This window comes from Phycodurus eques, chromosome 1, assembly GCF_024500275.1.
Source record: "Phycodurus eques isolate BA_2022a chromosome 1, UOR_Pequ_1.1, whole genome shotgun sequence".
In the NCBI taxonomy this organism is placed as follows: domain Eukaryota; kingdom Metazoa; phylum Chordata; class Actinopteri; order Syngnathiformes; family Syngnathidae; genus Phycodurus; species Phycodurus eques.
The window spans coordinates 27475281-27490409 of record NC_084525.1 but is presented as its reverse complement, the minus strand read 5'-3'; the positions used below and the strand labels follow the sequence as shown (position 1 = coordinate 27490409).

At 41.6% G+C, this 15129-nt stretch overlaps 1 protein-coding gene across 1 annotated transcript in view; it reads right to left on the bottom strand.

Moving 5' to 3' along the window:
* Positions 1-4654: 4654 nt before the first annotated feature.
* The window catches only part of LOC133414037 (inactive dipeptidyl peptidase 10), a 34734-nt gene continuing 24259 nt past the window's right edge, over positions 4655-15129 (bottom strand). Inside the window, exons 16-25 of the mRNA XM_061699114.1 lie at positions 14692-14810; positions 10861-10908; positions 8903-9001; positions 8187-8253; positions 7889-8083; positions 7755-7809; positions 7582-7681; positions 5468-5526; positions 4974-5046; positions 4655-4872 (exon numbers count right to left, since the gene is read on the bottom strand). Coding sequence (XP_061555098.1) covers positions 4655-4872; positions 4974-5046; positions 5468-5526; positions 7582-7681; positions 7755-7809; positions 7889-8083; positions 8187-8253; positions 8903-9001; positions 10861-10908; positions 14692-14810 — 1033 coding nt within the window. The remainder of the gene's footprint in view (positions 4873-4973; positions 5047-5467; positions 5527-7581; positions 7682-7754; positions 7810-7888; positions 8084-8186; positions 8254-8902; positions 9002-10860; positions 10909-14691; positions 14811-15129) is intronic.

The window sequence follows — 15129 nt, the reverse complement described above, 5'->3', positions numbered from 1 at the left end:
CGATGTTGATTGGACGATCAACCGGAAAAATGTAGGTGGGTTGATGGCTGTGATTGGCTAGGGTACCGATGGGCCAATGCTCATTGACGGTGTTTATGACGATATCCGAACTCGACTGTAGTTCAAGATCTGCCTGTCAAAAGTTATTTTCCTTTTCCTCAACAATTCACGATGCTGATATTTGACAAAGCGAAATGGATCACATAACACAAAAAGTGCCTTTACTAATTTCTTAGTTCCTGACATGACTAATAGATATGACACAGATTCAAGCTTCTGTGAATTAAAAAAAAAAAAGTTTGATTTTCATTTTTCTTTCTTTCTTTCTTCCTTCATATATATATATATATATATATATATATATATATATATATATATCTCCATCCATCCATCCATCCATTTTCTGAGCCGCTTATCCTCACTAGGGTCGCGGGCATGCTGGAGCCTATCCCAGCTGTCATCGGGCAGGAGGCGGGGTACACCCTGAACTGGTTGTCAGCCAATCGCAGGGCACATACAAACAGACAACCATTCGCACTTCACAGTCATGCCTACGGGCAATAGAGAGTCTATATATATATATATATAGACATATATATATATATATATATATATATATATGTGTGTGTGTGTGTGTGTGTGTGTATAATCCCCTCCAAAAGTATTGGAACGGCAAGGTCGATTCCTTTGTTTTTGACATTTGGGTTTCAGATCAAAAGATGAACGTGAGACAGAAATTCAGAATTCCAGCTTTCATTTCATGGTATTTACATCTAGATAAGCTGTGTGGAAAATGTATTTATTTATTTACTTAAAAGTACAGTGGCTGCATGGTGGACGACTGCTTAGCACATCAGACTCACAGTTCTGAGGACACGGGTTCAAATCCGGCCTCGCCTGTGTGAAGTTTGCATGTTCTCCCCGTGCCTGTGTGGGTTTTCTCCGGGTACTCCGGTTTCCTCCCACATCTCAAAAACATGCACGGTGGGTTAATTGAAGACTCTAAATTGTCTGTAGGTATGAATGTGAGTGCAAATGGTTGTTTGTTTATATGTGCCCTACGATTGGCTGACAACCAGTTCAGGGTGTACCCCGCCTCCTGCCCGCAGTCAGCTGGGATAGGCTCCAGCATACCCGCAACCATAGCAAGGATAAGCGGTGTAGAAAATTGATGGATGGAAAGTACAGTACCAACCGGGGCATGTTGTTCAAGTAATGTGAGGGCCCCGCGACTGAGCCTACTCTGTTTTTGTTGTGTTGGCATCGAAGCTCCAGCCGCTCCACTTCCTGTCGATATGCAGACTCGTCACTGTCTTTGATGAGGCTGATGACTGTGGTGTCGTCTGCAAACTTCAGGAGTTTGACAGCCGTTGCAGTCGTTCATGTAGAGAGAGAAGAGCAGCGGAGAAAGGACACATCCTTGGGGCACCCCAGTACTGGTGGTGCGTGTGGATGAGGTGGTGTCCCCTAGCCTCACCTGCTGTGTCCTGTCCGTCAGGAAGCTGTAAATCCATTGGCAGATGGCAGGCGAGACGCTGTGCTGTAGAATCTTAGGGGAGAGAAGTTTGGGGATGATGGTGTTGAACGCAGAGCTGAAGTCCCCGAACATGATCCTCACTAGTGTTGGGCATCGAGATTCGAGGCTTTCACGATGTGTAGAAGTCTGACGTGCTCCCTCCTGCTCCGAGCCTCAGCCTACACCACGCGGAACTTCAGTTAAGACAATTGGGTGAGTGAAACAATAAAACATGCCAACATTGAGGCAGCTAACAAGTTAAACGGTGGGTTGCACTCTTGGACTGATGTTTTTTTTTGTGTTTATTTTAGTCTTCAAACCAACATAAGAGCTGATGACAGATGCAAAAATAAAAGTCCCATGTTGACTGCGTCATCCACAGACTTGTTTGCTCGGTAGGCAAACTGCAGGAGGTCCAGCAGGGGGCCTGTGATGCTCTTGAGGTGGTCCCGCACGAGGCGTTCAAAGGAATTCATGACCACAGATGTCAGGGCGATAGGCCTGCAGTCAACGTGCTGGTTGTATTAAGGGAGTTTGTGGTTGAGTTTATCTTTGTTCAAGCCCCCAAGAATAATAAGGGATGAATCAGGGTGCTTTCTCTTCCCAAGTTTGTTTACTTGTTCAGCGACCGTTAGCAGTGTGACGTTTGAATCAGCAGGGGGAGGAATGTAGACCGCAGCGAGGATGAAAGAGGCGAACTGGCGTGGCGAGTAGAATGGCTTACAGTTGAAAGACAGTGACTCCAAGTCCGGGCTACGGTGTGTGTTGAGCTCCGTGACGTCGGTACACCATTTTTCGATGATATAGAAGTATATCACGCCGCCTTTTGTTTTCCCAAATAACGCCGTGACGCGGTCCGCCCGGTGTAATTGGAAGCCCGGAGGTATTACGGTGCCATCGGGTATGCTTTCACATAGCCATGTCTACGTGAAGCACAGGGCGGCGGAATGTCCGAAGTCTTTACTGGTCTTAGTGAGAAGATGAAGCTCGTCCATTGAGAGTGAGTGAGATACAGTGTATACTCTGGACTGGTCGTCAGTCAGTCACAGGGCACGTATAAATAAACCACTGTTCATACGCATATTCACACATATGGACGATTTAGAGTCGTCACTTAACATATAGGCTACTGTATGTAGCCAAGATTCGAACTCAGAGCCCCTCAACTGCGAGGCACATGCACTAATCACTTGGCTACTGTATATGGAGGACTGGACTTCCTTTTTGTAGCATTGTAATTTTACTCAGTGCTTTAACACTGCATTTTGATGAAAATCACACTGGATGTGACAAAATTCAAGTGTTTCCTTAATTTCCCTGATGGAATTACAACATCTATGTATTAGTCTAATTACACCCCAAAAGGGAATGCACAACCAAACTGCTCTGCTGTTGAAAATTATATTACTTCAGTTGCTTAAACTGCTCATATGTTGGCCTAGATTACAAATTGGTAGTGTATTGCTTATAAAAGTAAAGAGATGTTACATATATGCTGTGAAAAAGATGTCGATTTAAACTCAGACTAAGTTACAACTGTCCTACCCTACCCTGATGTTTACATCTATCTAGAGCAAAAATAAATAATATTGCTGCAGTACCACCAATGCACTGTTGCACTGTATAGGGGCACATCAATCATCTCAAATGGCCCTTTCGAAACACAATGACCAATAATGAATGCAAGTAAAGACCATTTTGCTGTAAAACAACATTTTAATTGTCAAGGTTTTGTTGAAAAACAAAATGCTTCATGTGGAAAATCGGGGGCATGCAATGGTTTAGATCGATGGACTGAACCACTGTCTTTGGCCAGTGAATTCAGTTATGTCCCATGCATTAAGAGAGACAGATTTAAATGTTGTTCATAACGTGAATTTGAGCTGCTTCCACTGCAAGTCTTTGAGTCAGTGTTTGTTGTTTAATTCATCCAAATTACAGCTGCCTCATTAAATACATTAATTCACAGTCAAAGCAGTCCATCAGATGTATTTTGGCACATATTGTATGTTCTGCGCTATTTAAGTGGTGTAAAAAGAAAAAGCTTTCACAATAACTCTTAACCTTAAAAGGAATGTGAAACTTTCCAACCAGCCTGTAAGTAAATTGTTTCAACTTAACAGTAAGTGTGAGCTTCACTTTAGAGTTTAACCCTGGAGCATTCTGAATATGGAACCTATAAAGTGTGTGTCTCAACATGTAAGGCTATGTTCACACTGGAGAGAATGATGCTCAAATTAGATTTTTTTTGTTGATTCCGATCTTTTATATGACTTTATATTATTATTATATTATTTTGAACCATGATGACAAAACACAGAAAATGCAATCTACTTCACATCATGCAGCCTTTAGGTAGACTTTAAAACCTGTAAACATTTGGCACAATCGTCAGCCTACATCATCTCACATATACAGTGGATACAGAAAGTCTGCTAGGGAGAGATTATAAAACATGTACAGTACAATAAGACTATTTGGATAGAAGACGATCAGCACGGCACGTCTTGACTTGACTATTTGCACACTCTTTCAGGCAAAATCACTCCAACTGTGACAGATGGCGAGGGCACAGCCCCCTTCAGGTCACCCACAGAATTTTAATTGTTTGCTTCAGCATTCTGGCAGACAACTGAAGGTTTTGGGCCAAAATTGAAAGGTATTTGGAATTGTTCATAAGTCCCTCCACCTTGACTGGCGCTCAAGTTCCAGCTTTAAAAAATAAATAAATAAAAAAAGACCACCGTGGAAATACGGTTCTTCTTATGATGCAGTTTTTTTTTTCCAAAATATGTGTGCCAGAAAGTTCAGACCGTAACACAATTTCCCACGTTTTTAAATGCTGCTGATTTTCTTTCGTGAAATTTGGTTAAAAGGTTAAAAAAACAATACAAGGGTGTGTTCACTTTCTTTACCCACTGTATTTTGTAAACAAACAGGGTCTCAGGCAGACAGTAAACAGCAGAAACAAGTGTGTGCAAAAAGGTGTTGAAGTCGTCCTTTTTCCAGAAGTTGTAGGACATGATTTGCTTGGCTGATAGGGTTTGGTCCACACTCCTGAACTCCACATCACACTCACTACCAAGGCATATAGACCTACGATAGTCCTTCCAGAGGCGAGGACAGAGAGCTCCGGGCTCAGTCATCATCATCCTCTTCATCCTCAACTGTATCCACGAGGACGCTGTGCTTGAAGCAGTTATGAAGGTAGTTGACTATCGTGCGCTGGAAGTGCTGGATGCTGCGCGGTTCCCGCAACGTGTGGCCCTCATCCGGATAGAGCTGCAAGGTGTAGTTGGCCTCCACCCTCACCAGTCGGCTCAGTAGCTCCGCGCTGTGCTGGAAGTGTACCCTTGCTGTGGCCAAACGCACAGCACCCGTACGGGCTTGTTAGGATTAAGGTAAGATGCTAAACTTTTAAACTGGTTATGATTTAAATAAGGATAGGAATGTGTACCATCCGCAGTTCCGTGTAGAATAAGAAAGTTCTCATCCTTCAGTTTGCTGACCTCCTCCAGCAGGGAGGTAGTCTGCAAAAATGAAACACTGTAACCCACATTGGAATTAACTCAACAATAGTAGAACCCCTCCCCTTCAGTAAGCATTTAATAGTGATTTTAACATGCAGACTCTTTGTGGTCTTTGTGGTTGGTTTGTGGTTATCTCTATGAGAGAACAATACACCCTAGTTAACTGACAGATTACATTACCTTTTGGTTTCGGAGCATAAATGATTAATACGAAGCGAAAAGTTTGTTACGTAGTAAGCAAGAATACTGGGAACCGTGTATCCCACAAAGCGACAAATAATTGAATGCTTTCCATCATACTAAGTGGTAAAAATTGCTGGCCACTATTGTTTATAGGCAATATTAGAGTCTAATACACAGATAGAGCCAAGGAATAAACCTGGGCAGCCCAGTTAAGAACAATTTGGCTTCATAACCTTACCAAGTAAACATGCTCCTCCTTTGTTGGAAGGCCAAGATAACGCTCGGAGAATGCAGCGCCTGAAACGGTAGAATAAAATCTAGCTGGTTACAGTATAGGGCATAGATATGAAGACTACATACGCCAGCACGATGTAGCAGCCCGGCTAACCAACGTGCCTACGTGGCGGCCATGATGGGGAGGTTAATGTTCCCATCAAATGCTATGCATGGACATTGAAATTAATTAATAACTTGCTCATTTCTCAATTGATTTTGTTGATGTTTGCGTTTTTGTCAATGTAAAAGTGTGTGCTATCAATACAGAACGTTTGGAAAAAAGCCCCCCAAAATATTTTTACCTGCGAAAGGTTACTCCCACTTCCCCTGTAATTATACGTTGTGTGCAACCGTATACAGCACAACAACAGTACCAGCATCCTTGGTCTTTTGGTTTTCTTGCTGTCCACATGCACTGATGACTTTGACCCTCCTAGCTTAGCCTCACCGTAGTTACGCAGCTCAAAAGGGGCGTGTCGTATTTACCTCTTCATATCTATGGTATAGGGAGTCTGGTAGGTAGCTGTTTGATGAATTGGTAGATCGCTAGAGAGGTTGGTCAATAGGCTGAGTGATAGGTAGGCAGGTTGTAAGAGAATAGTTAGGGGAGGTAGATAGGTACGTTGACAGTAATGACTGATAGGCAGGTCATTGTAGTTAGGTAAGCAGGTTGGTAAGTAAATACACTAAGTTGGTTATGTACAATAGGTAGATTAATAGATTTGGTTGATAAGTAGGTCAATACAGTGGAACGCTGATTTAACAAACTAATAGGGGGGAGGGGTCGTCCGTTAAAACCAATTGTCCATTAAATTGAAGCCCATGTTTTTCGTGGCCTATAAACAACCAGTACCAAAATTTCCCAAATTATTAGTAAATAAATATTTTTAAAAAGCTTGAAAATTATTGTAAAGTTTTAAAGTTTATCCAAAATTACCTCGCTGGTGCTTGGGAGGGGTGATAAGGTGTGCAGCTGGTAGGAGAAATTTATGGGAGTGAGTCAAGGGTCACTTTCATGAGCCGTGAGGTTAGTGCACACTTTTTTCACCTCCGTTATGACTGGATGCCATAGAGAAAGGCTTGACAAAAACAACAACTGTATACTGTATCGAAATCAGAATAGAATGTTCGAGAGATGAGACATGACAAGAGCTCGAACAACAGCCATAGATATGAATAGGTAGATACGACATGCCCCTTTTGAGCTGCGGGCCAACGGCAATGCTAAGCTAATATTCATGCATTGCCTTTGATGGGAACGCCGACCCTGCCAACGTGGCCACCATCTATGTCCATGCATGCGTTTGATGGGCGTGTTGCCCCTGCCGACATGGCCACCACGTATGTCCATGCGTTGGCTTTGATTGGAGCATTGCCCCTGCTAACATGGCCGCCACGTAGGCATGTCTGTTAGCCGGATCTAGTCCTCAATTCTGTGATAACAGTGGCACAACCCGCAAATACGGGTACCAGTCTCTTCCTGTTGATTGCGACAATAAAAAACATTTTACTTATTGTTGATTACAAAGGGGCATTTTGAGTTCCAAATGGACGCACTATTTTCTGTCCAATAAATCCAAAGTCCGTTAAATTTGGGCCCATTAAATCAAGGTTCCACTGTAGTAATACAGGTCAATAGGTACTGTATGTTCATAGCTAGGAAGGTAGGTTAATCAGTAAACAGACAGTAAAATCGATAGGCAGGTTGGTAGGTTAATAAGTAAGTGGGTACATAGATCAGTGATTAGGTCAATAGCCTGGTAATTGTGGTGTTATTCAGGAGTGGGCATATCAATAATAAGGTGATGTTTGGTCAATAGATAAGTAGGTAGGTTAATCGATAATTACTGTATATGGGTACATACGAAAGTTTATAGCTTGGTTGATAGGTAGGTCGGTCGGTCAACAGTAATATCGATATACAGTATAGGTGGGTCCATGGGTCCAGCAATAGGTATATCAATAGTGAGGTAGGCAGCTTGACTGATGGGTGGGTTGTGAGGAAGGTTGGATAGCAAGACAGATAAGTCTAGGTTATATTAATAAAATTGAGAGCAATAAATGATAATAACTCACTGTAAAGCCTAAAGTCCGTTATTGGGGCCACCGCAGCTGAGCATTGAAAGAACTTCTCTGTTGCAGTTAACATTTTGAGAGTTAAGTGTCCACCAAATGCCTGTTGGGAAAACAAATAAGGTTGAATGCAGAGACAACATGAAAATATTACAACAACAAAAAGGAACTTTTACCTTGCCATAGAGAGCCATGCGGCGATCGTCAATATACGGCAGCTTCATCAACAACCTGCTAATGCCATGAAAGCCATTTATTAGTTTTAAAGCCGACATTGCCATGTTTGCTGTAATTATTGTGTGGCACCCACTCTACGACTTCCAAATGATCTTTGACTTGAAGTGAACCAAGCTTGCGTGTGTCTGTGGCGGCGGTCTTCTGTCCACGGCCAACCCCGCTCTGACCGTCCACCCAAACCAACGCTACATTGTGTGAGCTGGAGAGGACCTGAGGCCAGTCAAGTGCAAACTCCTCCGTTACCGACTGACTACCGGGAAGGCTGTCTCTGAATGATAAGACAAAAAAGAAGACATTTGACAGCTGAAAACCTTGGAGGGGGTGAGTGGGTGCAAAACTGGGGATGAGGGTCAGCAAAAGTGTCTACTTACACAATGATAAGCAGAGGGTGTAGGTTAGCCTCGTAACCTTGAGGTAAAGATAATTTCAGGTGCACATCTGAGAAAAGCAAACACAAACTTATTTTCGAATCAGCTCATAAATTATCTAAATAAGGTGGATAGAAAAGTCTGATCCCACACAGTGGACCAGAAGTTAGCAAGAGATGATTCTAGATTGCAATGACAACTAAGGCCTATCGGTGTGGAGTTTGTATGCTCTACTTGTTTGTGATGTTTTCAAAAACATGTTTAGATTCACTGATGCCTACATTGATTCACTGAGGTCTAGATTCCCTTGTAACTCCACAAATCAAGTTCATTATTTCAGTTGAAGACTAAATTGTCTTGTTTACAAAAACAAGTACTTTAGGTTAATTGAGGACTACATTGCCTCCAATGTTTACGCATCACGTACGTTAGCTCCATTTAAGACGTGAGAAGTGTACACCGCCTATCGTCGAATGTCAGATGGGCTAGGCTCCAGCCCCCTATGTGACCCTGATCAGGATAAGCAGTACAGAAAATGGATGGAGGCTCTTTAACAGGGCTTACATTTTGAATTAAACAAAAGCAGGACTGAACAAGCTCTCAAATGGAATTACACTTATTCCCTCATAATAAAACAACAAATATGGTATAATTGCTTAATCACTTGAGAAATAGGCCAAGAGACCCACAATCAGCAGTTTTAATGAATGCTGTCGTACCACGGTTGCCAGCTGAAATGGTCATGAACAGAGTGTTGGGGAGATGCTTGACTTCCAGGGCTTTGGAGAGGGGACTGTTGTCCTCCAAGACAACATATCCTACAAGAAATAAAACATTTATTTTTATATGAACATCAAGACGAATCCTCAACACTCAGAACAATGTTTTTATATGATGGAAATTCATTTCCAGGAAATGTTTTTTTTTTTTTTTTTTTTTTTTCCACCACTCACCACTGACCCAGCAGTATATGATATACGGTATACAGTCACTCGCTTGCATGAGGCAGGGTCAGCCCCTTCAAATTGGCTAATGTTGACGAGACAAGTAATAAGATATGTAAATCATGCTATAATGCTTGATTCTTGGGGTATTTTTACATGTTGACGTTATTAAAACATCTGGGTGCAGTTTTAAACAGAGGTGGGTAGAGTATACACAAATATTGTACTCAAGTAAGAGTACTGTTACTTTAGAGTAGTATGACGCAAGTAAAAGTAAGAAGTAGTCCTCCAAATAATTACTTGAGTAAGAAAGCACTCAGTAAAAAAACTACTCCAGTACTGAGTAACTAGTGAGTAACTTCCGATTAAATTTTTAAATCAGAGTTTGAACGTCAAGTAAAATAAAAATAACTAAATAAAATGTGAATGTGCAAATTCAGATATTGCTGAACAATATCAATTAATCCAAAACATCTATCCATTCATTTTCTTTACCGCTTATCCTCACTAGGGTCGCGGGATACTGGAGCCTATCCCAGCTATCCCCGGCGGGGTACACCTTGAACCGGTCGCCAGCCAATCGCAGGGCACATAGAAACAAACAACCATTCGCACTCACATTCACACCTACGGGCAATTTAGAGTCTTCAATCAACCTACCACGCATGTTTTTGGGATGTGGGAGGAAACCGGAGTGGCCGGAGAAAACCCACCCAGGCACAGGGAGAACATGCAAACTCCACACAGCCGTGCCGGCTTAATCCAAAACGTAATAAATAAAATATTTCTAAAATAACAAATTAAGGCAAATATAGCTCCAAGAAATGGTCTTATACAACATTGTTTCTACTTGTTAAACAGCACAATACTGTAGGCTCAGATTACAAAAACAGGAACAAGGCTGCAGTGGATATAAAAAGTATACACACCCCTGTTCAAATGCCAGGGTTTTGTGTTGAGAGAGAGAAAGAGAGAAAGAGAGCGAGAGAGAGAGAGAGAGAGAGAGAGAACAGAATGTACCCTAGAAGGTGCATGTTTTACACTTACTTGTGACCATAAAATAGTGCTAATGTTGCAAAATGCACGGCCAAAACAACAGAAAAAAACCGACAACTTACCACAAGGTGTTTTCTCAAGTTAGAAGTGGGCTGAAATGTCAAAGTTTGGGCAGTGACAAAATTAAGCTGCATGTTAAAGCTGTTGTTTTTCGTCGTCTGTAATGTAAACACGGGTCGCGCGCGGCTGTCACGACTCACTTTGATTGGCCCGCGAAGCCCAGTAGAAAACCTTGTGTGCAGACGTGTCTTTCTTGTGTCATTTGATTGGTGAACTTGAGTCAAACATCACTGTGGTAATCATGGTGGATTGGAGCAACGGTGCCCGATGCGAAAGTCGAAAACGAAAGTTTAAAAATAGATCGCGCACGCAATTATTGATAAATGAAAGTAGCGAGCAGCATGTACAGTTTCTTCTTAACATAACTACGTGAGTAAAAGTAAAAAGTAAGCTTTATTAAAACTACTCTGACAAGTACAATTTATCCAAAATGTTACTTGAAGTAAATGTAACAGAATAAATGTAGTGTGTTACTTCCCACCTCTGGTTTTAATTTGTGGTAAAATACACAAAAAGTCTCTTCGGCTTGGCTGGATCTAACGCATTACTGCCCCATGTCACTGTAATACAAAATGGCCACTTGTGTGTTTTTGTGTTCATGCAAAAGTCCAACTCACTGGAGGGGTCCTTTAAGTTGTGGACTGTCACTTTTGGAACTCCTGGACCTGGAGAATTATTCAGATGACAAACATTTTAACACCATGATGAAATCAAAGCATAAAAAAACTTACTATAAAAATGTGAGAAGCGAAGAATATGCACAGGAAGTTATGGACTTAGTAAGTCTTTAGCCTCACGATGTACATTACATCCTCTGTTGTTATCAAAGCTAAGATTTTTTTAAAATTAATTTTAAGTTTTGCTGTATTAGCAATGCTCAACTTACACTTGTGACAATAGAAAGTTTGATTCTAAATCGATTATTTCTATTTCCATTATTTCCAATGGGAATTTAAAATATAAACTCCACTTCCAATGAAGTTTGGACCTTGTGTAAAATGTAAATAAAAACAAAATACAATGATTCGCAAATCATTTTCAACCTATAGTCAATTGAACAATTGAAAAAGATAATAATTTAATAAGATGGTTAATGTTCAAACTGATGAACGTTGTTGCTTTTTGGAAAAATATTCTCTCATTTTGAATTTGATGCCCAACACATTCTAAAAAATGCTGGGACTGGGCAACAAAAAAACTGGCAAACTTGAGGAATGTAAAAAAAAAAAAAAAAAAAAAAAAAAACCAAGAACCTGTTTCGAACATTACACAGGTGGACAGGTTCATTGGAAACAGGTCAATGTCATGATTGGGTATAAAAGGAGCATCCGTGAAAGGCTCAGTTGTTCACAAGCAAGGAGGGTGTGAGGTTCACTGCTTTTTCAACAAATGTGTGAGCAAATAGTCCAACAGTTTAAGAAAAACATTTCTCAACGTACACCCCAATTCCAATGAAGTTGGGACGTTGTGTTGAACATAAATAAAAACAGAATACAATGATTTGCAAATCATGTTCAACCTATATTTAATTGAATACACTACAAATACAAGATATTTAATGTTAAAACTGATCAACTTTATTGTTTTAGCAAATAATCATTAAATTAGAATTTTATGGCTGCAACACGTGCCAAAAAAAGCTGGGACAGGGTCATGTTTACCACTCTGTTACATCACCTTTTCTATTAACAACATTCAATAAACATTTTGCAACTGAGGAAACTAATTGTTGGAGCTTTGTAGGTGGAATCCTTTCCCATTCTTGCTTGATGCACAGCTTCAGTTGTTCAACAGTCCGGGGTCTCTTCGCAATGCGCCACACATTTTCAATGGAAGACAGGTCTGGACTCCAGGCAGGCCAGTCTGGTACCCGCACTCTTTTACTACGAAGCCACGCTGTTGTAACACGTGCAGAATGTGGTTTGGCATTGTCTTGCTGAAATAAGCAGGGGCGTCCATGAAAAAGACGTTGCTTGCATGGCAGCATATGTTTCTCCAAAACCTGTATGTACCTTTCAGCATTAATGGTGCCTTCACAGATGTGTAAGTTACCCATTGCTATTGGCACGAACACAGCCCCATACCATCACAGACGCTGGCTTTTGAACTTTTCCTCTTTGGTTAGAGGAAATCCACAATTTCCAAAAACAATGTGAAATGTGGACTCGTCGGACCACAGAATACTTTTCCACTTTGCATCAGTCCATCATAGGTGAGCTCGGGTCCAGAAAAGCCAGCGGCGTTTTTGGGTGTTGTTGATAAGTGGCTTTTGCTTTACATAGTAGAGTTTCAAGTTGCACTTACGGATGTAGCGCCAAACTGTATTTACTGACATTGGTTTTCTGAAGTGTTCCTGACCCCATGTGGTGATATCCTTTACACATTGAGGTCGGTTTTTGATGCAGTGATTTCTCTTCTTTTAACCTTTTGATGATATTATGGACCGTAGATCATGAAATCCCTAAATTCCTTGCAATTGTACATTGAGGAACATTGTCCTTAAATTGTTCGACTATTTTCTCATGCACTTGTTCACAAAGAGGTGCACCTCGCCCCATCTTTGCTTGGAAATGACTGAGCAATCCAGGGAAGCTCCTTTTATCCCCAATCATGGCACCCACCTGTTCCCAATTAGCCTGTTCACCTGTGGAATGTTCCAAACAGGTGTTTGATGAGCATTCCTCAACTTTATCAGTCTTTTTGGCCGCGTCCCAGCTTTTTTGGAACATGTTGCAGCCATAAAATTCTAAGTTAATGATTATTTGCTAAAAACAATCAAGTTTATCAGTTTGAACATTACATATCTTGTCTTTGTGGTGTATTCAATTAAATATAAGTTGAACATGATTTTAAAACAGAATTATTGTATTCTGTTTTTATTTATGTTTAACACAACGTCCCAAGCGGCACGGTGGACGACTGGTTAGAGCGTCAGCCTCACAGTTCTGAGGACCCGGGTTCAATCCCCAGCCCCGCCTGTGTGGAGTTTGCATGTTCTCCCCGTGCCTGCGTGGGTTTTCTCCGGGCACTCCGGTTTCCTCCCACATCCCAAAAACATGCATTAATTGACAACTCTAAATTGCCCGTAGGTGTGACTGTGAGTGCGAATGGTTGTTTGTTTGTATGTGCCCTGCGATTGGCTGGCAACCAGTTCAGGGTGTACCCCCCCTCCCCCCGATGGCAGCTGGGATAGGCTCCAACACGTCCGCGACCCTAGTGAGGAGAAGCGGCCTCAGAAAATGGATGGCTGGATGGATGGACAACGTCCCAACTTTATTGGAACTGGGGTTTTACAATTGCAAGGAATTTAGGGGTTTCATCATTTACGATCCATAATATCATCAAAAGATTCCGAGAATCTGGAGAAATCTCTCCACATAAGCGGCAAGGCCGAAAACCACCAATGAATGACCATGACCTTTGATGCCTCAGGCGGCACTGCCTTAAAAACATAGCATAATTTTTTAAAGGATATTGCCGCATGGGTTCAGGAACACTTCAGAAGACCATTGTCAGTTTACACAGCTCGTTAAAACACTACCATGCAAAGCGAAAGCCTTAAACTAACAAGATCCAGAAACGCCACCAGCTTCTCTGGGCCCGAGCTCATCTGAGTTGGACTGACCCAAAGTGGAAAAGTGTGTTGTGGTCTGACGAGCCCACATTTCAAACAGTGTTTTTGTAATCATGGATGCTGTGTCCTCCAGGCCAAAGAGGAAAAGGACCATGTGGATTGTTATCAGCGCAATGTTCAAAAGCCAGCATCTGTGATGGTATGGTGGTGTGTTAGTACCCATGGCATGTGTAACTTGCACATGCATCTGTGAAGGCACCATTCATGCTGAAATGTACATACTGGTTTTTGAGCAACATATGCTGCCAATCCAAGCAATGTGTTTTTCGGGGACATCCCTGCATATTCCTGCAAGACAATGACAAGCCACATTCTGCATGTGTTACAACAGCGTGGCTTCATAGTAAAAGAGTGTGAATACTAGACTGGCCTGGCAGAAGTCCAAAGCTGTCTCCCATTGAAAATCTGTGGCGCATTATGAAGCACAAAATACAACAACGGTGACCCCGGACTGTTGAGGAACTGAAGTCATCAAGCAAGAATTGGAAAGAATTCCACTTACAAAGCTTCAACAATTAGTGTGCTCAGTTTCCAAATGCTTATTGGGTGTTGTTAAAAGGAAAGGCGATGTAACACAGTGGGGAACGTGCCCCTGTCCCAGCTTTTTTGGAACATATTGCAGGCACGTGAATATTTGCAAAAAAAACAATAACATTTATCAGTTTGAACATTAAATATCATTGTAGAGAATTCAATTGAATATAGTTTGAAAAGGATTTGCCGAATGACGAAGTCTGAGGGCGGCCAACATTCTACAACATGCTGTATTTGACTTTGCAGGTTCAACTGTATGATCATGTGTCTAAGCACTTACCCAGGCAACGGAGAGTGAAGTAGGTGCAATTGGGACTGAAATCTGCTTGAAAGAAGTGGCATTCATCAAAGAGGTTACAGGTGACACACTGGCGCTGAAATGCTCCATCCACATCCACACTTGGAAACAAGAGGAGATGCGTTCAGGGACAAACTACACACATTAAGATTGCTCTGCTGATGGCTGAGTGTTCTATACAAGCCCTGCATTGACATTTCAACATGCTACCCCAATACAGTGATTCCCAGCCACTGTGCCACAGCAAATTAGTGTGCAGTCAGAGATCATCAAGTGTTTTCATCCTGTTTCATTTAATCAATCCCAAAATTATGAATCTTAAATCATGTGTCTTTAATTCCTATTAAAGTTTATCAGCTTTGTGTTCAACAAAAATGGCCCAGATTTGACACCAAGTAAATCTGTAAGTAAATTTAGATC